At 40.1% G+C, this 24,731-nt stretch overlaps 1 protein-coding gene across 3 annotated transcripts in view; it reads left to right on the forward strand.

The window, feature by feature from the left end:
• The window catches only part of DPY19L3 (dpy-19 like 3 (C. elegans)), a 65,193-nt gene that overhangs the window by 12,236 nt on the left and 28,226 nt on the right, over positions 1 to 24,731 (forward strand). For all 3 annotated transcript variants that reach the window (XM_019535822.1, XM_019535821.1, XM_019535820.1), the window contains exons 4-12: positions 9,882 to 9,972; positions 10,725 to 10,846; positions 12,519 to 12,664; positions 14,413 to 14,536; positions 15,252 to 15,386; positions 18,976 to 19,107; positions 20,652 to 20,753; positions 21,814 to 21,887; positions 23,207 to 23,365. In XM_019535822.1, coding sequence (XP_019391367.1) covers positions 9,882 to 9,972; positions 10,725 to 10,846; positions 12,519 to 12,664; positions 14,413 to 14,536; positions 15,252 to 15,386; positions 18,976 to 19,107; positions 20,652 to 20,753; positions 21,814 to 21,887; positions 23,207 to 23,365 — 1,085 coding nt within the window. The remainder of the gene's footprint in view (positions 1 to 9,881; positions 9,973 to 10,724; positions 10,847 to 12,518; positions 12,665 to 14,412; positions 14,537 to 15,251; positions 15,387 to 18,975; positions 19,108 to 20,651; positions 20,754 to 21,813; positions 21,888 to 23,206; positions 23,366 to 24,731) is intronic.

Raw genomic sequence — 24,731 nt, forward strand, 5'->3', positions numbered from 1 at the left:
CTTGGAGGCGCAGGGGGCATGTGCCCCCTAGATATGTGCTCAGGGCAAGGACAAGCTGCCACTGAGCACTTGCTCTTGGGGGCTGCACCAGGTTCTTCATGGCAGCTGCGCTCTGGCCAGGCGGGGCAAGTGGAAGCAGTGCTGGGAGGGGATATACGGGGGGCTACAGCAGTGGTTCTAGCCCCCTTCTCAGCACTCTTGCTGCCTTCCCCACCCCACCCCACCCAAGTACATCCATCAGGATAGAGCCTGGCATAGCCCTTGAGTGTGAACGCACAGCGGCAGCCCACCCTCAGCCTGCACACAGATTCAGGGAGCACATGCCTCCCCCAAGGGTGCACACAGTGGTGAGAGCTGCCCGCCCTATTTCCTGTGTCCCACCAGATGTTCCATCAGCTCCATCCCGTGCCCCACCCCACCCCGGCTGGGCAGCACCTGTCCCTGTCCCAGCCCCACACCCTCCCTCACTGCAGGGGCCTCAATCTTCCCCCCTATGCTCCTTTCCCCCCAGGAGACTTACCAGCTGAACACTGGTTTCCAAGCTGCCAGGCTGCATATTGGCAATTGGATTGGTTTTGACCAATATGGCTGGTCAATCATCAGCCATCAGTATCAGCCCAAAAAATCTTTTATCATGCACCCTACTTTTGACCTTTATCTCCTATGTATCTGAAAGGCAGCAGGGTGTATTCAGGTGGGAACAGGTAAAGTAAGGTGCCCTTTAAAGAAGGAGGCAGGGTAAATTTGCACATTATAGACTAATCAGAGATGCATAAACTTTCATAAGCAGCAGATGAAGTAAGATGCTGCTTATGAACCCCTGTGCATCTCTGAGTTAGTCTATAAGGTGCAAATCTACCTTGCCTTCTACCTGACTTCAGTCTAACACAGCTAACTACCTCTCTCTGTCTTTAGAGTAACCCCCTCCCCCCCACCCCAGGCTGACAGGGTAGACATACCAGTAAAAGCCAGCAGGCTGACAAGTTTAAAAGTTTCAAATGAAGTAGAACAAATTATATGCTCAGAGAGCCTGATTCATGACTGCAGTTTGCACTAGTGTCACCATTGTAATCCTGAAACTTATTCTGAAATCATCTCAGAGAGCTGAGTGAAGACTATCTTAAAGAACCACAAATCATTTATTTAAGAACTTTTTTGAAATACCTATAAGCATTTAAAAGGAGAATTTTTGAGACATTGATGCTCAGATACTCTTACCATGGTGCAGATCAAACTGCATATGAGTTTGCAATGTAAGATAGAATCAAAATCAGTGCATTTTAAATTGACTATTTAAAACTATCGTTTACTTACTTAAAGAGCTGAGAACACCTGTGTCCTCATAATTTGTGATATTGCACAAAATATTATGTCCAAATCTGGGCAACTATGTCACTCTTTTAGAGGGAATTCAAGACATAATCTAAATTGATAAATTACTCTTTTCAATCCATAAAAAGGAACAATTAAAGGAACTACATTTAGCTTCACTAAATGACAAATAATGGGATATGTAGTTTTCCAATTCTAGAGATTTTTAAGAAGTTACTTAGGGAGTAAAGCATGAACAAAGGAAAAAAACAAGCTGAAAGGCGCAAACATTTTTATAACAATGAACCTTAACCATTTTCTTAATGGAGAGAGTTTAGTAACCCATAACCTTGAATTTGTTTGCACGTGATTTGCAAGAATCTGACCCAGTTCCAATAATTCAGTAGTCATTTGATAATCCCTAAATCATCAAGCAACACTTTATATAAAATAATATTGAAAACTATAGTTATGTTACAAATTACAGTTGCAGTTTTTGGATGCTGTTAACATGATTTTTATTTTTCTTAACATTTCAACAATTCAGTTATGAGGTCACTAATGAACCTAATCTAGTGGGGTCTGTTATGAACATTTTTATTTTACTGTAGATGTGCACTCTGTTCTTTTTCTGGTATACAAGGAACCTATTAGCATTTAAAATGTATCAGAAAGATCTTTTTTCAGTTATTCAGTGGTTCTCAACCTTTTTAGATGGGAGGCACCCCTTCATAGGCTTGAGGCACCTCTCATTTTTTAACTGCAGGAAAATAATGGATCAAATCTTCTGTTGCAGAGAATTCAGACTACAACAGATCAGAATGTTCTTACTGAATTCCAGTTTGAAATCTCTCTGGTTAATTTTGTCATGCTTTCACATCTAACAGGGCTGACATTGCATGGCATCCTGTGGCACCATTGAAAGGATCTCAGAGCACCCCAAGATCTGTGGTACCCTGATTTGAGAATTACTGGTTTAGGGCTTGCCTCTCCAGTGTGCTGGACCTGAGCTCTGCTTGGGTACAGCAGAGAGGTGATGTTGTTAGTGAGTCATTTGTATCTCCTGTCCATACTTGTGCAGCTTTAGCCCTAGTTCAGGTTGAAGCTTCAAGGGACAACTTTAACTTAGGGGTGCTCAACTTCTGGCCTGTGGGCCAGATACGGCCTGCAGAACCATAGGTATCCGGCCCATAGAGCTTCCCATGGATTGGCAAATTTGACAGCAGAGGAGTGGTAGGAGTAAATATGGCCACCCTCCCCTGCTGTTAAATTCCCAAGCTCTGTCTGCCAGGTCATGCCCCCTCATCTTACCCCTGTGGCTGGATGAAGCCAGGCCACACTCCTCCCCCTGGGCTGAACAGGGCTAGGCCACGTCCCCTTTCCCCCTGGGGCCAGGTTGGGGCTGGCTTAGCCTCTTCCCTTCTCCTGCAGGGCTGAGTCCCCTTTGCCCCTGTGGGGCTGGGTTACGCCCCTTCCCGCTTCAGGGCCACATTGGGACTGGGCCACACCTCCTCCCCTATGGCACTGGGTTGGGGGTGGTCCACAATCCTTTCCCCTGTGGGGCTGGGCCATGCACCTTTCCTCCATGGGACTGGGTCCCCTCCCACCCGTACGGCCAGGTTAGAGCTGAGATGCCCCCTGCTCCACTCTGTGCGGCTGGATGGGATTTTGCTGCAACTGCCCCTTGTCAGGACCCATGGCTGGATTCGGCCTGCAGATGGCCTGGGCACTGCCTATCCAGCCCACCAACCAAAAAGATTGAGCTTCGCTGACTTACATAATTGTAGTGAGATTCTGCAGGGCACTGGGGAAGGTTGCTATGTTACTTTACCTTCTCTGTTGTCAGGCTTTCACCTCTCATACACGTACAGGAGAAATTGTCCAGTGATGGTCTTTGACCAGTTTAAATTCATTTTGGGCCACTGAACTAGCATGAGTTTCAAGTATAAACTACTTAAGTTCATAAGATGAAAATCCAATTCTTATCCAGTGTTCCAATATAAAGCATGTATTACTATACTTTCAATTGCTTGGTTATAGAATTGTGTAAAAGATCCACCAATTTTATTCAGTTCCCAAAACTAAAAGTGAAAAGTAGTTATCCTTTATAGCTATGTATCCTAACTCAAAATAAAGATAATCATTGCAATTGACATTTATGAACCTACCATTTGTGATGGCCTTCTTACAAAAATGAGGTGTCAGTTGTACTGTGGAAAGCTAGTCATAAAACCCAATTTCCAATATCTAGCAATAATGATTTCACACAACAATGAGTTTGTCTGACAGTAAAGTACTACTCTGAGGATTGCTTGCTTTTAGGAGACTAGTGGTTGCAACTGCTGTGGTACAAGTGAGCCTTGTCGCAGTTAGATGAGTTAAGTACATATACTCGCCTATATTTATCTGATTTTGCCATGGTCATTGGAGTAAGGGAAGACAGTTAAGAAGAAGACATATCCAAGGACTGAGATGTATGCTACAAGTTAGATATGTAACAAACAATAATATTTCTGTGACCATGACCTCTTGCAATGGTTCATGAGTGAAAAACCAGAATGTAGGGCACTTTGCCAAGTACAGCTGAGGATCTTGTATATATATCTAGCATATATATTATATATATATAGTAGTGATCATAGGAGTATATGTCCAGTGTTCTTGGTGGGATGGTAGATGACAGATAAAACGTTGGGCTTCATTCTCCTCCTGTGCACTAACTTTAGTTACACTCACCTTAAGCAACAGTACTCTAATGCGACTGCAGTTCTGAAGGACCTCCACACAGGGATTCAACACACTCTCATTTGCATACATAAGCTTCAGAGCTGTATATAATCATTGGTTTCTCTGTATATCCAAGCTCTTAAGATTAATGATACTCTGTTTATTTCAATACAGTTTTACTAGTCAGAATCAGAGTAAAATTAAAATGTGGCCTCAAATCTTTGCCAGAAGTAGGATTTAAATCCTGAAGGCCTTCCTTGTTCTGTTTAATAAACTGCTCGTGTCTTTCACTTTCACATGCAGAGTCCTAAATGGAGGTGAACAATAATTTCCTTAATACCACAAATAAATGAACAGCTATAATCCATGAGGAGGAAGAAACCCTAAGTAGAATCAATTCTTTGTTGCAGTCCTCTTGAAGTGTCACTTCCAGTGTTTAGCCACCCATATATGTAAACCTATTGCTTGGCACCTTGACCCAGTATCAAAACTCAGATTAATATTTGAGCAGGAACTCTGCCATTCTAACAGATGGATCTGAGGTTAACCAGCCAAGAGACCTTGTATGTTAACCAAATATGTTTGCTGAGGGCACAATTTGCAACCTGGAACAATAATAGCAGCTGCCTATATTGTGTGTTTACTTGTAAAGTTGAGGAGATTTGTTAATCTAACTGATCTGGATTAAATTTAAAAGTTGAAAATAATAAAAATCTTTCATAATGCACAAACTATATTTGGTCATGTTGAATCAAACTAGGCTAAATAAAGGCAGACAGTATAATTAAATATATACTTTTGCTGCCTGGAGAAAATCTCAGAGCACACTTAAGCTATTTTCCTATATTTTGGATGATTTGGTTAAGAGAGTTGGAGTGATTGGGCATCCAGATGAGTGCACACATGCAGTATGCGATGCCGCAGGCATGTCTGTGGCACCACATGCACTGCACATGTAGGCATTCTTTGTGCTGCCAGTTTGCAGTCCGGTGGGGAGGGGGGGAGGTGTTGACAACGGGAAATCTTAGTGCAAAAAAACCCACCCCTATAAGTGGGGTGGTGCGCAGGGCGGCAGCATGTGCCACCCAGAACCAAAGCCTAGCCAGCCAGAGCCACATTGGCTGCCAGCTAAGCTCCCTGCTACCAAGTCTCTCCAGTCGCAGCCCCTGGAGACCCCCAGGACTCCAGGTGAGGCTGCCCGGGCCAGCCCAGGTGCTGGCCATAGCCACCCTTACCCTACCTGGGGAAACCATATGCCAGAGTGCCTGTGTACAGGCATTCTCTGGGGACAGGTAGCAGTGGCACATACTGCTTGGACAGATGACTAGGGAGGAGTATAGTATTGCTTGGGCATGCAGGGATGAAATCAAGAAGGCCAAAGCTCAATTGGAGTTGCAGCTAGCAAGGGATGTGAAGGGTAACAAAGAAGGGTTTCTCCAAGTATGTCAGCACCAAGAGGAAGTTCAGGGAAAGTGTGAGTCCTTTACTGAATGGGGGAGGCAACCTAGTGACATAATGAGGAAAAGGCTGAAGTACTCAATGCCTTTTTTTTACCTTGGTCTTCACAGGCAAGGTCAGCTCCCAGACTACTGCATCAGGCAGCACAGTTTGGGGAGAGGGTGAGCAGCCTTCAGTGGTGAAAGAATAGGTTAGGAACTGTTTAGAAAGGATGGACGTGTACAAATCCATGGGGCTGGATGCAGTACATCCAAGGGTTCTGAGGGAGTTGGCTGATATGATTGCAGAGCCACTGGCCATCATCTTTGAAAATTCATGGCAACCAGGAGAGGTCCCAGGTGATGGGAAAGGGCAAACATAGTGCCCATATTTAAGAAAAGGAAAAAGAAAGATCCAGGGAACTATAGACCAGTCAGCCTCACCTTAGTCCCCAGAAAAATCATGGAGCAGGTCCTCAAAGAATCCATTTCTAAGCACTTGGAGAAGAAGAAGGTGATCAGCATGGATTCACCAAGGGCAAGGCATGCCTGACCAATCGGATTGCTTCGTATGATGAGATGACTGGCTCTGTGTATTCAGGGAAAGCAGTGGATGTAATATACCTTGACTTTAGCAAGGCTTTTGATACCATCTCCCATAGCATTCTTGCAAGCAAGCTGAGGTAGCATGGGTTAGATGAATGGACTGTAAGGTAGATAGGAAGGTGGCTGGATTGTTGAGCTCAATGGGTAGTAATCAGTTTTGGCTGGCAGCCAAAATCAAGTGCAGTGCCCCAGGGGGTGGTCCTAGGGCTGTTTTTGTTCAGTAGCTTCATTGCTATCTGGAAGATGGGATGAATTGCACCCTCAGCAAACTTGCAGATGGCACCAAGCTGGGGGGTGTAGTAGATGCTCTGGAGGTTAGGGCTAGGATTCAGACAAAATTAGAGGATTGGGCCAAAAGAACGCTCATGAGCTTCAACAAGGAGAAGTGCAAAGTTCTGCACTTAGGACGGAAAAAATCCTATGCCCTGCTACAGGCTTGGGACCAACTGGCTAAGTAGCAGCTGTGCAGAAAAGGACCTGGAGGTTACAATGGACAGTAAGATGGATATGAGTCAGCAGTGTGCCCTTGTTGCCAAGAAGGCTAATGGCATACTGTGCTGCATTAGTAGGAGTGTTGCCAGCAGATCAAGGGAAGTAATTTTTCCCCTTTATTCTGCACTGGTGAGGCCACATCTAGAGTACTGTGTCCAGTTTTGGACCCTGCACTATAGAAAAGATGTGGACAAGTTGGAAAGAGTCTAACAGAGAGCAAACAAAAATGACCAGGAGCCTGGGGCATATGACTTATGAAGAGAGGCTGAGGGAACGGCGCTTGGTCTGCAAAAGAGAAGACTGAGGGTGAATTTGATAGCAGCCTTTGAGTACCTAATGGGTGATACCAAAGAGGATGGAGCTAAACTGTTCTCAGTGATAGTGGTACATAACAAAACAAGGATCAATGGTCTCACATTGCAGCAAGGGAAGTTTAGGTTGGATATTAGGAAAAACTCTCACTAGAAGGGTGGTGAAGCACTGGAACAGATTACTGAGAGAGGTGGTGGACTCTCCATCCTAGGAGGTTTTTAAGGCCTGGCTTAACAAAGCTCTGGCTGGAATAATATAATTAATGCTTTGAGCAGGGGGTTGGACTAGGTGACCTCTGGAGGTCCCTTTCCAACCCTAAATTTTAATGATTCTATATTGTACCGGGGCTGTTTGTCCCCAGGGAAATACACATTCCCACTTGTGGGGATGTGCCCATTGGTTCTAAAATGTTGTATGGAAAGCAGGATATTGACTATGAGTAGACATAGTATGTTGTGTCCTTCATATGTTGTTTTCACTGCTTACTACAATTGTTGGAGTGTGTTTGATAGATTACTGTATAAACTGTCATGCAGATCCTCCAAAATGTCCTTTTACACTTTACTCTGCTTTCATACGTTTCTGTGAGAACAGGTCTTAGGCTACTCGCACATTTTTTCCTAGGAGATATGCTGGATTCTATGATAAGCCTTTCAGCAAATCAAACATACAGTAATAGTTAAGCATGCATTCAAATATTTACGCTTAACTCTATATGTTCTTATTTACATGGCACACTAGGAAAAATATAGATTGCTGCAGAACTGGAAAAGTATTGTGAATGAATAAAGCAGATGTTATCTTAGCATGAAACAGATGTAAAACTCACTAGTGTTTGTCTCAAAGTATAGCATTTGGTTGAATACAGCTGGTGCCAGGATTACAAATTAATCATGTTTGAATGCATTTTTGCTAATTAGATCCCCCTCTGTGATTACCCTCCCCCGCCTTAATAAATTCCAAATGTTAAAGATTTCTTCTCTTTAGCACTTACAAGCAACAGCTTTTTTTGTGCTCTTAGAAAACTTTTCAGTAATGATGAATAGAAACCAGAAATCACAGCTGTACCATCCAATGATCTAGTTCAAGCCTACTCATTTTAATTTTGCTTAGTTTGTGGCTATTAACATTAGTACTAATGTCAGTGAATTCTACTGGTGGTGTAATATTCAAGTATGCTGCAAAGCAGCTGGAGAAGTTAAGTGTGGGCTGACTGGTGATTTTAGATGCCTTTTTTATTTGTTAGTTCATCTCAGACCAGACCTAGTATTGGATTAGTTAATATAGCTTCAGTTGACTTCAGTAAAATGTGTGCTTTTTTCAGTGTTTTCAGCACAACACTGAAGTTGGAAGCCTTTTTTCTGTATCATTTTATGTTAGCACTGAAATAACATTGATTCTATTCCAAGAAAAGAGGTGAAACAATCAGCTTTGCTATATAAAAGAGATGCAAGCCTTGAAATTGTATGCAATATTGTACTAACCAGAATGACAGCCATAAAAGATGGGAAAACAATGCCATTCCATTATTCAGCTATGCTCTTTTGTAAAGAAAGGTGAATTAATAGAATTATCTTTAGAAATCTAGTTGGGGTTTTTTCATGTTTTAATTGCTTGCTTCACATACGGCAGTCTTATTGGATTCTCAAAGCTAGAGATAAATGCCTTCTAATTTAGTGTTTAAATGAGGGCTTTTGCTGTGCTACTTTAAAAAAATATGTATAATTTACTAAAATTCATCATTATTGGTAAAATAAATTGAGATAAAAAGCTAAATGTTTTCACCTCATGCTGTATTGTTTTAAGTAATTTATTTTGTTAAAATATACTCATGGAAGGCTTTGAACAAGTGTTAAGCCTCTATAAGCCTGCAAGACTCATGAACTAAGTGGGGGAAATTAATTGAAACATAAGAGTCTCCTACCAAAAGCATCTTTCTACACAGAGTAAGATATTTAAGCATGTATATCTCTCTAGATCTCAACTATTACAGCATCATGTAAGAATACAGTCAAGTCTTGATATACTCAGAACACAATTCATTTAAGGATTTATAGATTAAAATCATTGTCTTCATTTACACCTGAAAACAAACAGGAAACCAGTGTTGTTTTAACCTATAACTGAAGTGTAAAGTGTTGAACAGCTGGCTCCATGTAAGAAACAGCATTTAACAAGTGGGCAGATGCATTCTGCACAAGTTGAAGTCTCTAAACAGTATTAAGATGTAGCCTCAGGTAGAGCATATTGGATTAACCAAATCTCAAAGTGGCAAAGACTTGGATCACTACAGAGACACCTGCATCTGGAAAAGAAAAGGTTGCAGCCTGCTAACCAGCATTTGCACTTTGAAAAAATCCAGCTTTTAAGTACTGCAGCTACCTGACTGCCCAGAACTATAACAGTAATAAGTGAAGAACCAGTAGTATCCCAAGTTTTCAGTCGGAATTGCGAAGGCAGGCAAGCTCCCTCTGGTAGAGGTAGTATCACCTCTGCCACCTTTTTTGTTCCCCTGACCTAATTTGCCGTTTTAGCTTCAGCTTTATCCAGATTAAATCACAGACACTGTAAACTCCAGTCATTTAGTCTTAGACAATGTACAGTCACTGTGCAGATGAATTATATCAGTTTAGCCAGAAATTCTGAGTGCCTGACATGAAAGGGAATGTTGAGACAAAAGAAAAGCTTAATTGAAGTTTGAAGAAAGTAATACAAACATTCCTATTCTAATTTGATTTTCTCATTACAGGGTCCCTCTTACAAGTCTTTCTCATCTGAGTAATTGTTTTTCACACTAGAATCCTACTGACTTTGGTGGAGAATAAAAATATGAGAAATGACTACCCACACGAGAATCAGGTCTAAAGTTTGCAGGTCTAAATATTTAACAAACTGATTTAGTGAAATTACTCAACTTTACACCATACCAGGATGCAAGTAGAAGCAATGTTTTATTGTTGTACTTGAAGTAGCTTGGTTTTTAAATTTTATTTGCAGGAAGTAGAACGAGAAATTTCATTCAGGACTGAATGTGGACTGTATTACTCCTACTACAAACAGATGCTGCAGGCTCCATCCATCCGACAAGGTATTTTAAGGTGTTCAAATTAACTTAAAGAAAAATTAATTTTGTGCTTAATAAAGTGCTGGAGGCTATTTGATGCGTTTACACAATGTATAGGAATAGATTAGCCAGAAGAAGGCTGTAGTGCCTCCTGTGAAGTACCTTCACAGGTACAGAAGCATTGTTATACATATTGTGTACACAAAGCTCCTAGCAGAGCAGGGTCTCTCATGACTGGTTGAATGTTCTAGGCTTTGTTACAAAATACATAATAACCTAGTATGGTGCAAGTTGGGTTATTTGTGGTAATATATTATCTTCTAGAATTTGGGGTGAGATCTCTAAGTGATTATGCTTATGTTAACCTTGTATCTGTTATAGTTGGTAGTGACTCTATCGATATCAAACCTTGTAGTAGTGATTTAGAAGTGCACAGCTTCTCACATCATATTTAATACCCCGAGTCTGTTGCTGCAAACATAATTTATCATTGCAATTTCTAACACATTGGGAATGTAAGTATAGCACTGAATGTTTCATATTTACTTGCATTAGCAGTCATCCAAGAATCATTACAACTGGGAAAATCAAAGAAGTTTTTTTAGGTCTTTGTAACTCAGCCAGATAAAATAGTGTGTTTCAAATCTTTGACAAAAAAAACTTCATAAATCTTTCAAAGAAGACCTTAAAATACACTTGAAAAGTTCACACTATACCATGGATGTGGAATAAATAAAAACAGCATTCCTTTACTTTTGTTTATTTTTAATGTTTAGGATTACATGACCTAGTACATGACAATAAAACAGAATCTCTGAGGACAATCAACATACTTGAACGAATGAATGTTTACCAGGAGGTGTTTCTCAGCATTCTTTATAAGATTCTTCCTGTTCAGGTAAGCATTTAATTATGGCTTTAAATTCCTAGAGGCATCAGAAAAGGCTCCCTAGTGAATCACAGCCTTCATTTCTCAGAAGGAATATACATCTCAAATATATTTTTACAAATTTAAAAACTACATTTTGTTTTCAGATGCAAACACACATGAAAACCTATTGAAAAGTCAAATTTTATATGCACAAATGTGGCTTAAATTACTTGTTCATTGCCATGTTAGATTTGTTCCTGAAAGAGGAGCAAGTATCTTTATGGTCATTCTTAGTCTTTGTACTCTTACTCTTTTTGTGTATGCTTGTGCAGGGTTTCAAAAATGAGTACTGGTTTGGCCAGGTTGATAAAAAGATTTTACGGAGTCATAGAAAAGTAGGCCTGGAAGGAGGTCATCTGGTCCTTTCCCCTACCCAAGGCAGGATTATCCCTGACTAAACCATTTCAATCATGTTTTTGTCTAATCTGGTCTTAAAAATGTCCAGGAATGGTTATTCTACAACCACTTTGGAAAGCCTCATCCAATACTTAACCACTCTGGTAGTGAGAAAGTTCTTCCTAATATCCAACCTAAATTTCCCTTGCTGCAATTTAAGATCAATGCTCTTTTCCCTGTCCCAGGTGGCCACAGAGAATAGTTTATCTCCATCCTCCTTAGAAATAGTCCTGTGAAATTCCACTTTTGTGTTCACCTTGGTCAAATACAGCATTAGAACAGTATAATGGAACGTAACAAGGCTTAGACCTGCCAATTCTCCCAGTATGTCAGGACTGTAGGAGGAACTTCCATCAGTCTGCCTCTGATCACTAGCTGAGCAAATGTAACCTTCCTGGTTCCTGTCCCCTTGCTAAAATCCTTGTGGACATCCTGTTGCTGTTGAATTCCCTCCCAGTGGGTGCATCTATATGTTCACTGTACTGCAGAGTAGACTGATTTGCTGCATAGTAAAGCATCACCATCTACACATGTGGCAGCTTTAGACTGCAATAAAACTGATTAGCGCTGCCATAAGACAGTACTGCTGAGGATGGTACGGTCTTACAGAGTAGTAAATAACTGTGATTAATCACATATGTGGATGATGACCACAGACATAAATTGCACCTGGTCAGCCCAGCCAGCCAGGGTCCAGACTCCTGCCTGCCACCTAGCCACACAGCTCCACACTTTCACCCTTGTGCCCCAACCAGCCCCTCTGCCATCTGATGCTGCCACCCAGAGTCCATAGCTGACCTCCCCATGCCTCCTGTCAGCCCAGGCCTGTTCCGCCTTCTCTCAGACGCTGCTCTCTTGGGAGCACATGTAGATGCTATGCCTGGGAACAGTTTACTCCAGCTCAAATTGCTCCAGAGTTTATTACTTTGCATTAATTGCACATGTAGATGCACCCTGTGAATGGACAAGATACTGAAGTGGGACTGAGGGTATAAGTTGGGATTTTAACTAGATAACTTTGTGTTTTAGTTCAACTTTATTATGGACTTAATCTGTTTTTAATGAATTATCAATTAAAATAATTGTAAAGATTTTATTTTAAGGAAATCATGTTTTTGGTGGGTTGGGTTTTTTTGGCCTTTTAATGGTTTGAATTTGTGTAGGACTATTTCTTTAAATTCAAATCAGTTTAAAGTATTTTTCCACTATTTTATACCAACTTCAATATTCCTCTGTTTTACAGCGATACTTAGAGCCTGTTTATTTTTATATCTATACTTTGTTTGGACTTCAGGCTCTTTATGTCATTGCTTTGTACATAACCAGCTGGCTTCTCAGCGGAACATGGCTTTCAGGCTTATTAGCAGCTTTCTGGTATATTATCAACAGGTTAGTATAACTAACATCTATTCTTCCTAAAGTTTAATTTTCACAGTAAAGTATGTATCACCATTCTCTAGACTAACTGAAGCAAGAGAGAACATATAGCAGTGAGCATTTTCTTTAGATTAGCCAAAAAACATTTTAAAATAGTTAAATATAATTAGAATGGGCTGAAACTGCAAAGTTAAAGTAAAACATTTTAGGAGGGTTGAATCCAGTGTCCTGGTTGAGATCAGGCTTGAAAAATACAGCCATATCTAGTTTCCCTGGACTGTACCTGGTAGCCATTTAGATAGTAAGAAATGCTGGTCAGCTTTACCAGCCTGGAACTGCCAGGATGAAGTTAAAGTATCTAAGGGCTGCTCTAACATAGATGCCCCAGGATTGGCTGTCTCAGCTGCCCATGGTTTTCATAGATTCATAGATGTTTGGGTTGGAAGGGACCTCAGTAGATCATCAAATCTGACCCCCTACCCTCAGCAGGAAAGAGCGCTGGGATTAGATGACCCCAGCCAGGTGCATGTCTAGCTTCCTTTGAAAGACCCCCAAGGTAGGGGAGAGCACCACCTCCCTTGGAAGCCCATTCCAGATTCTGGCAACCCTTACCATAAAGAAGTTCTTCCTGATGTCTAACCTAAATCTGCTCTCCATCAATTTGTGCCCGTTGTTCCAACTCACTCCAAGGGGTGCCCTGGTAAACAGAGCATCTCCTATTCCTTGCTGCCACCCCCCACCTCCGATGAATTTGTAGGCAGCCACAAAATTACCTCTCAGCCTTCTCTTGTGGTGGCTGCAGAGATCCAGGGCCCTCAATCTCTCCTTGTAGGGCTTTGCCTGCAGGCCCCTAACAAGCACTTAAGTGGTGGGACATCAGGGTTACTAGCACTTAAGTCTACCCACTTCCTTAACACAGATATGCCACTGGTTGTGTGAGACAGGAAAAATGCGGCCTTGGATCTGATGTGCTGCTGTACTACTTTAAGACTGTGAATGCAGCTGCGTCCAGAGCTTGTGGGTGTTTTCTGTAACTTAAGTACAATGTCGGTCCTATCACAATTGTTTAATGTATTAATTAACAATAAGCATGCCAGTGACAGAATGATTCTTTATATGTATGTAGTAGTGTGATTAGTTTTCTTAGTGCTTTGCAGATTAAATAATTTTAAGTAAACATTTTGGCTACATAAGGAAAAATGGACATGGGATTTATTTTTTTACATTTGCTTAGAGATCGAGAAATAACTGCTGAGTGGGGACTCCTGACTTTCGTTAGTAGTTCCTAAAATGTTGAAATGTTATAAGAATGGCCTGAAGTCTGTCCAGATCGGTGTCATTCAGTTACACCATTAATACAAACCAACTGAATTACAGTTATATTATAGAAAAGGAAATGACAGCTATCTATTCCCACAAGTGCCTGATGCAAACCAAACTGCAGAAGAACATTTGCCATTGATCTGAAAATTGCCAACCTTCTCCTGCTTGCTCTGTTGCCTAAGGGAACACTGGGCTCCATGGTAGCAGCACTCTGACAACAAAGAAAGTTAGTTACAAGAGAGAAACGATGTCACAAAAAACCAAGAAATGAATTCTGGAACATTATTTTGACAGCTTTTAAGGGACTTGCTAGTCAGCTACGTAATGAAAAATAATGTTTCTCAGTATCCTGAAAGTAGTCTGTTTTAATTGTAACATTATTTGCAGGAGATATAGTTTTGGTTGTGTATTTGTGGCTCTTCATTTGTTTTGTATAGAATAGATACTACAAGAGTAGAATTCACCATTCCGTTAAGAGAGAATTGGGCACTGCCATTCTTTGCAGTTCAGATAGCAGCAATCACATACCTCCTCAGACCTCATTTACAACCTCTTCATGAAGTAAGTATTTCTAACATTTTGACAGAGCAATACTAATATAAGAAATAACAGGCAGGTTGTTGAAAGAGAACATATGCAGATAACCAACTATAATTCAGAACAAAAACACCTACTTTTATTAAACCATTATAATAATAGAAATGTACAAGGAACTATATAGATGGAAGAAGAAATTGTTGCCTAGAAAAACCTAGACTTAATTTGGAAATAGCTGAAATAAGACTTCACTAATAATAGTACTGTTGAAAAGAGTTACAAATGAAATTGTTCTAAAAGGAGATTTTATAGTTAGAAATGATGTTACAAAGGAAGTAGAAATAGTTTTAAGTCTTTGAGGTAATGTTAAAGGCTGTCAGAATCATTTAAGAAAAAGTCTTTTGGAGACTTAAGCATTAAAGAATGCCTTCCCCATTGATTATATTTTACTTTACTAATTAAAAAGGTATATCTGAGCTTTCGGATTAAAATATGTCCATGACACTTTTTTTTCCTCCAGGTGCAAAACTGCAGTGTCTAATTTTGAATAGTCACAAATGTTCTATGTCAATCTGGCTATCATCCAGCAATCAACTATTGTAGTAAGAGTGACCTCTGTTAACACTTTTCAGTGGAATCCTTTAGAGATACATTTTTTTTTAATCTAAACTTTTTTTTTTTTTTTTATAGCTTTAAATCGGAAGTAACATCATTCAAATAAAAGTTTTGTTTTTTCCAGAGACTGACACTTCTGGTGGTGTTTTTATCAACATTCCTCTTTAGCCTGACTTGGCAATTTAATCAGTTTATGATGTTGATACAAGCATTAGTATTATTTATATTGGACTCTCTTGACATGCTCCCCACAGCAAAGGTAAGATTACTTCTGAAAATAAGCAGTCTTTCCCCATTTCCAATCTGTGAAGTGTTTCTTTTATAAGATGGTATCGTCTCAGAAGTAGTATAACATGCATTGCACTTTAATGTACCATTAAGCAATTAGTTTTGTAAACTATAGGGGGCTAGAATTGAGTAAGTTAAATGTGTATGACTTTTTTCCCCATTGCCCACTTGGAATGTTTTTGTGTTCACTTTTGACAACTAAGAGCAATATCAGAAAAGCTCTGTCCAAAGTTATCCGTTGATAAGCTACACAAAAGTTAAACTGCATGGGCGTCTTAATGGATGTTTTTCATCTTAAAACAATCAAGATTCCAAGGACAATTAGAAGAAGAATGTATAAAGTATTGATATACTATATTTAGTTGAATCCAAAACTACCTTGAATTTAAGACAGTCCCCTAATAATTAGATTCTAGACGTGGAAAATATATAAATTTGTTATAATTTTCCTTGTTTAGAATCTGATTAGCAGAGGGTCATCTTAATTTTGTCCCTTGCACTGATACAGTGGGGAAAGCAACTGCAGAGAGCTGGTAGCAGTGGATGCAGCTGGCCCCCTTTTCCCCTACCCCCCACTACTTGCCCCCCTTGCAGCCTGCCCCCCTCCCCGCAGTACCTTTCATTCCCGTCCCCTGCCCTCTGCAGTCTCTGTCCCCTGCAGGCTCTGCCCTCAACAGCCTGCTACCCATAGCCTCTGCCTCTCTCAGTCCCTGCAGCCCCCCCATGTAATATGTAAATATTGCATTAACGCCCTGTCCTTCCAATAAATTCATAGTTCAGATGTCAGTCATCTGATTTATAAGCATTAATAATTATCACGTAGCAACAGTGCTTTTTCACATGGATTCAAGATAAACTATTAAGAATGTCTTAGTTGGACAAATGTTGCTTACTCTCCAATTTAATTCCCAACATAATGGTATACCAATAGTGACTCTTAAGTAACAATCTGCAGAGACTAAGAAATGCTCTATGCTGTTAGATTCCTGTACAAGTAATTAAATTAATCCCTGGTTTTCCACTCAATATAGGGAAATAACTTGATCATAATTTTAAAATCTTTGAAAGAAGTTGTTAATATAAAAATGTAGGTTTGAAATTACAGCTATTTTGAAAAGATATTAATGGAGTGCCATTTCAACACAAGACATTTGAAACTCTTAATATTCATAACTAACAGGTGTGAATGATTTAGTCATATATTATCCTGGTGTTAGCTGAAGAGACTCAGGACATTTTTTTTTTACTGAATTGTTGCATAGTTGTTTCCATGTGTACACACACGCAAGATTTTACACTAGTGGGAGCTGCTGGTTGCATAACATTTTTGAAAATAGAAACATGATTACATTTCTAAATTAAAACTTATGAGCCTTTAGGAATCCACTTTTGAAAATGCGCTCTTTACACATCCTAAATGACAGGACAGTCTGTTTTTATATTGCCATTACTTTCTGGTTATGCAGTTTTATAGTGCCCCATTTTTGTCATGCTTTAAATGGTATCAACAGAATCTTTAAGAAACCATAAAATGGACACATTTCTTACCTGAGTTGCACCCATGCACTCCTCATTAAGTGACTTGGAGGCAGAACTGGATCAAAGGTATTTGAGTGGGATTTTTTTGTTTGCTTTATTTATATTTATAGTATGAGTTTCTGCAGGTCCTAATAAGGATCAGGTCCCTGTAGTGCCAGGTGCTGCATAAATGCATAGGAAGGCACTCTCTCTGCCACAAATAGTTTACAACATCATAAATAATTAGGTGGCCCATAGGCTGTAGCGGCACCCAGAGCCCAAAAAATTGGCAATAAAAAAGTCTTAAAGAGGAAATCTCTGTGGTATTGATTTCCACAAGCACCTGTCATAGTGATGAATCTGTCACATAAACTGTGTAGACGTGATAACAGTTTTGCTAGGTAAAGTCATAAGAATGTATAAATGTTGTCTTGACAACCTTACATCCTTGTTTGAAAGACAGATATAGACACTGCACCATACATGAAAAGGAGGAATAGAATGGACCAGATTGCTGTTGCGGCAACAAGCAAGACAAGTTATACCCTTGAGACATTTGAGTTTACCATACAACAGCAGCCATCACTAAAAAAAAACAGTTGTTGTAAGGAGGAAAAACTGGAATTTGTTAGTTGAATGATTGTTTAACTACAGAATAGAACAAAACATATTTTAATAAAATATTTTCCCTTTATTGGTTGACAAAAGTCTCTCGTTCTATTGAGATAGTCTCAATATACTGTCTAAGCACTGCAAAGTTGACAGTAAAATGATCCCTACCTACAGACTGTTTTTGAATATGATTATTGTATACTTAAAATAGTATACATTTTATAGCATACTATACTGTAGAGTATTCCAGTGCACAAAGAATAATCATCTGCTGTCAGTTTCAAAGTTAAGAGGGTGATGGCCTAAATTTTAAAGCAATGTTGTTAATTTATGCTAAACATCATCATGTGGATGAAAAAGAAAAACTATTTCTCTCTTAAAACTCTTGAATTCAAGGCTAAGTCACATTCTTATTTACATCTGCAGATAAACTCAGGGTAGTAATAGATACACCTCAGCAGCTACTACAGCTCGACAGTCATTGTATCCTAAATACAAACTCATTTAAAATGAACTTTGCATAGACTGTTGTCCCAGGGTGATTAGTGTTTTGGGCCAGTGTGGTAATCAGACTATGCTCTGTATTTACAATGTAAAAATAATAATTATTAAACGCTGCATATAGCATCTTGCAAAATACAGCAAAAGTCACGTTATCTGGCACCTTACAAACTCTGTTAACCGGCATGCCAGTCAACATGGCAAAAGAGAAAACAAAAGTGCCTACCGTGGCACTTCCAGTTTTGCCAAGCCCCCACATCCCAGAACATAATAGTAGCCTGTTCCCATTATGCCCGGGGCCCCACTCCCTGTTCCTTGCCACACTGGTGCGACAGGAGGGGCAGCGGCCCAAGCAGGCAAAGACGCCTGTGCGGGCCTCTCAGGTAACCAGCATATTTGGTTATCTGGTGCCCCCCATTTCCCATGGGTGCTGGATAACAAAGCTTTTGCTGTAACTTGTTTTCTAACATGAATATCCATTTGAGCATCCATGAGAATTGCCTACTGTAATTTTGATAAAATGTCAAGACCATTTTATGCAAAGCAACTAAAATGTTTGTTAGCTTGAAATTATTAAAATAAATATTTGCGATTACAAGTTTTGGGACAGAAAGATACTGCACAGAGGTTATGGAAGAACTTTGACTTTGTTTTAAAACTTCCCTAAGATGCTACGTAGTCAATTTTTCCTAGCTCTGCTGGTGTTCGTTGTGGCACCAAAAATTCATAGCAAAAGCATAAAATATTGTTAACTATGTTAATTCTCATACATACGAATATTCTACAAAATAAGGTTCTATCAGTGAGTGTTTTAATTTTTAGTGGTAGATGCCATCGTGTAAAAGTTTTAAAAGTAATTGATAGATCTTTGCTTTAATCAAATATTAAATATTTTTTGAAATTCTGGCAAACATAACATCTCGTTGCAGGTTATGATGCTCTATATTATACAAGTAACTGCCTTACTACTGGTCTGTATTCTACAGTTCTTTAATTCCATGATTCTTGGATCATTAGCTATAAGTTTTAATGTTTCTGTCTTGCTAGCAAGAACAATTCAGGTACGTGATCCAAAACTGTTTTTGTTTGTTTTGTTTTTATAAATAGTGAACAAACAGTATGAAAAATTATTTAAAAGCAGTCTTAGTTTTCCATGGAGTCTCCCTTGGCAGCCTCAGCAGACTACAATGTTGAAAAAAATTCTGTTGGAGTAAATACATTAAATCATCGGTTCCTATAACTCAGTGACAGTAAATTAACTGTTAGTTGACTATTTGTAGCATAACTCTTTGGATGATCAGGACTTTTCAAATGCTACAGCCATTTTTAATATGCATAGCTGTATAAAGTTAATGTCCTGATCCCACAAGAGAATTTGTGTGTGTGTGTATACAGTTACTTTGCTTGGGCCCTGCTTGGACCCAACTATTCTCTCCAGCAGAAACTTTCACAGAAGCAAGCTTATGTGAAACAATGTTATAGGCATTCACTGATTTGCTTCAGGGGTCAGGATTGTTTTCTTCCATTTTTACATTTGGTTACTGTTTTATAAGTGCTTTTTTACTTTCCCGTGAAACATCAGCTATTAGTAACTATTGGTGAAGCCAGATGAGATGAGTCACTGATTTGAGTCCATGACATGAAGAACATTTTTGGCCTTGCATGGCAGTGTGATACCAGTACGATGTTTGTCTAATTAAGCTATGGCTGAAGCTATCCCAGATTTGATTGTGAACAGAAGTGGGACCGTTCTTGAAGTTGGGTTTTTAAAATGGGAAATCACTGAGAAGTGACCTGGTGGATTCATGTACGGGTAGATCTTAGCCTCCTCAATGGCACATTAACAAAACACTGCTTTCCTAGCAGTGCCTGAAAGAGTACATGTTATCTCTGAGGTCAGAATTGCATACTGCAACTATAGCTTTCCACCAGGGTCTGGTGACTACATAAGTACAATGAGACTGCTTTGGAGTACACCTTTGATCATATATAGTAGCTGTTCATCTGGCAGCTTGTGAACTGCATGAGGACCTCAAGTTAAGTTGCAACACTCAGACCCTGCCTGGCTGCTGTTTTCCCCATTTCTCTGGCTGCAACAACAGCTGGAGTCTATGGGTTCCCTTTTCCTCCTCTGGCTTCTGTTTCCTGCCTCCCACCTGGTGCAGCCTGGGGAGGGGAGGGGGAAGAAGAGGTGCTGCCCAGTGCTATTGTAGGGGAGCAAACAGTGCAGTAGTGTGTGTGTGTGTGTTGGGGGGTGTTTGCATGGTCTTGCTGTGCAGCTCAGCTGTGGAGGAGGCTGGGGAGAGTAGACTTGCAGCATGCAGCCAGGTGGTCCATGCCTTGCCTACCATAGCCTGCATGGTATGCGGCCTCTGCTGGTGTGGTCCCCACCGAACTTAGAAGTTGGACGGCCCTGCTATAAAGAAATTTACACTGTTCTGGACATAAAGCTGAACTTTAATTGCTTGCATTAGGTTAATGCAGTTATAGCATTACATTTAACAAACAAATACATTCCAAGGAGTCTGCTTTACCCTTTTTTCAAATATATGCAAATCCTTTTGTTTTAAGTAATGAAGTACTAATTTTTTTTTTTAATTTCTAGAGAAACCTAAAAACTGGAGGCTTGTTAAATAGGCTTGGGAAGCTTTTCCTCCATGTACTCTTGGTATTATGTTTGACACTTCTTGTAAATAACTTTATTAAGGTAAATAAATGATTTATTTTAATTTAATGTTTTGTATTAATGTAATGTATAACAAAATAGCATACTTATGCTATATGTATTACTTTATTACAGTAGTGTTCAGGTGATGTTGTCGTAATGGTCTGAATTCTTACAAGTGTTTTTTTTTATTGGATTGAAATATTGGAATAGTTTTTCTGCTTTTCCTAATACTGTAGAGCCAGCAGAACTTGAAGAACATAACCTGGATTATGTTCCTCCTTACATATTACCAACTGACCTCATGTACGGTAGATCAGAATTTAGCGGAGACTGGGTTTAAAGGCAATGACACTTGTGCACCTGACAAAATATGCCCAGTTTTTGGTTTAATTGCATCAAGGTGTACACGTGCAGGGTTTTTGTATGATTTAAATGAGTGTTACATTGCAAACTAAACCACATCTGCATGTAATTTAGTTTGTAATGTAGCAATTTGTAACATTGCAGCCTTTTGACAGCTTGCTGCCTGGCCACAAGAAATACAGTCAGTTTCCACAAAAAAAGAAAAAGGATCAGGCCCCTCACTGTAACAGTAACAGAAGCCCCTAAATTGAAATGGGTTATTAATTCTCACAGTTAAAAACAGATTATTTCAATTTGCCCAGCATATTCCACAGAACATAGAAGGATATTATTGAAAATCATTGAGATTACATATGTATAGCTGAAGATGTCTAGTTTATTAGTAATGCTATGTATATATGTGTATGTATAGTTTATTAATAACGATGATGAATTAAAAAAAGAATTGGGTTGACACTCAGATCACAGGCTGTTTGATGGATCTGCTCTCAGATAAAAGGGTTTTTTTACTTGTAAACTGACAAAGAAATATTCAAAGATACATATTGCACCATGCCGTCTTTATTGAACAGTACCTTGTCTAGTAAAATTACACTTTAAACCAGAACTAATTAAAATCGTGATACAACTTACAATTCTTTAAGATTTTTTTTTTAAGGAATGTTGTTTTTTGTGTATGGAAAGATATTGCATTACAATTACTAGTAGAACTTTTAACTATTTTTCTTCTCCATAGAAAATTCTTAATCTTGAGTCAGATGAACATATATTTAAATTCTTGAAAGCAAAATTTGGATTTGGATCAACGAGGTATGTTTTGTTAAAAGTTTCGTAGATTTCATAGACATTTGGGCTGGAAGGGACCCCAGAGGATCACCGAGTCCAGCCCCTGCCCCAGGGGCAGGAAGTCAGCAGGGATCATAGGATTCCAGCAAGATTAGCATCCAAATGTGTCTTGAAGGCGTTCAAAGTGGGTGCTTGAACCGCCCACGGTGGCAGTCTATTCCAAACATTGGGGGCTCGGGCAGTGAAGAAGTTATTTCTTATGTCTAGCCTGAATCGGTCACAGTGGAGCTTGTGACTGTTCAATCCTGTCATCCCTTGGGGGGCTCTGGTGAACAGACGTTCCCCCAGATCCTGATGAGCACCCCTGATAAACTTATAGGTGGCCACCAGATCACCCCTGAGCCTGCGCTTTTCCATGCTTAATAGCCCCATTGCTCTCAGCCTCTCATCATAAGGTCTTTTTTCCTGACCTCTGATCATGCACATGGCTCTCCTCTGCACTCTCCTAAACTTCTCCACATCCTTTTTGAATTGTGGAGTCCAAAACTGGACGCAGTTCTCCAGCTGCGGCCTCACCAAGGCTGAGTACAGCGGGAGAATGACGTCCCGGGATCTGCTTGAGAAGCGTCTATGGATGCCAGCCAGCGTTTTGCTCGCTTTACTAGCCGCAACATCACACTGAAGGCTCATGTTCACCTTGTGGTCAACCGTGACCCCCAAGTCCCCTTCATCTGTAGTGCTAACCAGCGTAGCACTACCAAGCCTATAAGCATGGTGCAAGTTTGTCCTCCCAAGGTAGAAGACCTTGCATTTTTAGGTGTTTTTTTCATAGATTTTTTTCATAGAGATTAGGGCTGGAAGGAACCTCGGAAGATGATCATCGAGTCCAGCAACCATCGAGTTCTCGTCTGCCCATTTCATGAGTCTGTCCAGATCTGCCTGGATCACCCTCCTATCCTCAGGTGTGGATGCTTTACCCCAAAGTTTGGTGTCGTCGGCAAACTTGGCCAGTCTGCTTCTGACACCAATGCCCACATCATTGATGAAGATGTTAAACAGTATAGGCCCTAGGACAGAGCCTTGTGGGACCCCACTGGTCACAGCGCACCAAGACAAATTTTCCTTCATTGTATCAGCTCATTGTCAAAATTTGGCAGACAGATTAACATTTATTTGAAATCTTAGCAGCATATCATGAGTTCTACCTCCTATTTGCCAATGTTGTTGTTATTAGAAGAAAAAATATTGTTTTATACTGGAGTGAAAAAAAAAGAGTCTGAGTCTTCTAGGCAGCCACCAATTTAAAATCTATAATCTGATGGTTGTTACTCTTCTTTCTCTAGAGATTTTGATGCTAACCTATACCTCTGTGAAGAAGCTTTTGGTTTGCTGCCATTAAATACTTTCTCAAGACTCTCAGATACATTTCTTTTTTATGTCTACATATTTGTCCTCTTCCCTATTATGATAACAGCTGCTGTTGTTGCTTTTCAAAATCTCAGGTACAGTATATTTCAAGATTTCCAGTTTCTCCTGAATTTTTTCAGTAGGTTAATGAGCCGGCATAGCTGACTGCAGCAGCACAGTTTTTACCACAGTTCCTGGACAGACAGCAAGGAAGTGTGTTGTACAACTAGACCAAGTAATTCTGTTGTAATAAATATTTATGAAGTGCAGAATATAAAGCATATAGGAAGACTAAACCTACAAGTATTCTTTCATAAGCCCATAAACTATTTTGCACTCATGTCAAAAGTATTTAATTCGTGTTAGTTTCTTTTAATTTTAGTTCTCCAGTGTAAAGCAGCCCCAAAATTACCAATTGTTGACAATTTAGGAGTCCACCAGTAGTGCTGTACAAGCTTCAGTCGCTGACTTGATTCGGAGGAGATTTGGCCCGATTCGGTGGCTGAATCTCCAAATCAAATCAGGAGACCCATTAATCTCTCCAAATTGAATCGGAAGCCCCTGAATCAATTCAGAGAGATTTGACAGTTTGGCCATAGAACAGCTTCATGTTTTTTCTATATAGCTGAAGGTACCAGGCATGGCTCGTGAACGCTGAGATGATGGGGCAGACGGAGCATCCCACGGGAGCGCGGGGGCTCCCCTGCACACTTGGTGGCAAACCCAGTAGTGGACTTCCGGTCCACCACAAAGCGTGTGGGGGACTTCCCCCACACCCTGGCTTGGCAACTGATGCCTCCTGAGTCTGGGGAGGTACCCGGGGTCCCTCCATACGCTTAGAAGCAGGTGCCGCACACGGTGGGTCCGCCACACTCTGGTGAGACACTCCATCCGCCGCACCGTCTCAGCGTTCATGAGCCACACCTGGTACCTTGAGGTATGTAGAAAAAATATATAAAGCTGTGCCTATGGCCGAATAGCTGATTCTCTGAATCAGAATCAAAACTTCAGATTTAGATTTAGCCAAATCGAATCGAGACAGTGATCCAAATCAGCTAATTGAATCACTGTCCCTTGAACTGGGCCAAATCTGAATCAAATACTGCCCGCTCCACACACCCTTATTCACCAGCATGAATAAGTCCCCAGGCAACTTAGCCTGTTTTGTGACAGGTCTCCATGTACCATATGTGGGTGGGATAATGTTTTTGGACAGTGTTTCAGTAGTTCTCCTATGGCAGTGAACCCTTTCTGCCATTCTAGCAGAATAAGAACATTTCCAAATCTATTTTAATATATACCTGAGCCAATATAGAATTTCTGGAAGAAAGCTAAATGTATACCAATATTTTAAAAGGTCAAAGTGGACAATCAGATAATTATAAGCCTGGCAATTGGATGTTGATTCTGGGCAAAAGAATGTCAGGGCTCATGCAAGAGTTTATTAAATAAAGATTTGAA

This window comes from Crocodylus porosus, unplaced genomic scaffold (assembly GCF_001723895.1).
Source record: "Crocodylus porosus isolate Cpor-Errol unplaced genomic scaffold, CroPor_comp1, whole genome shotgun sequence".
NCBI lineage: Eukaryota > Metazoa > Chordata > Crocodylia > Crocodylidae > Crocodylus > Crocodylus porosus.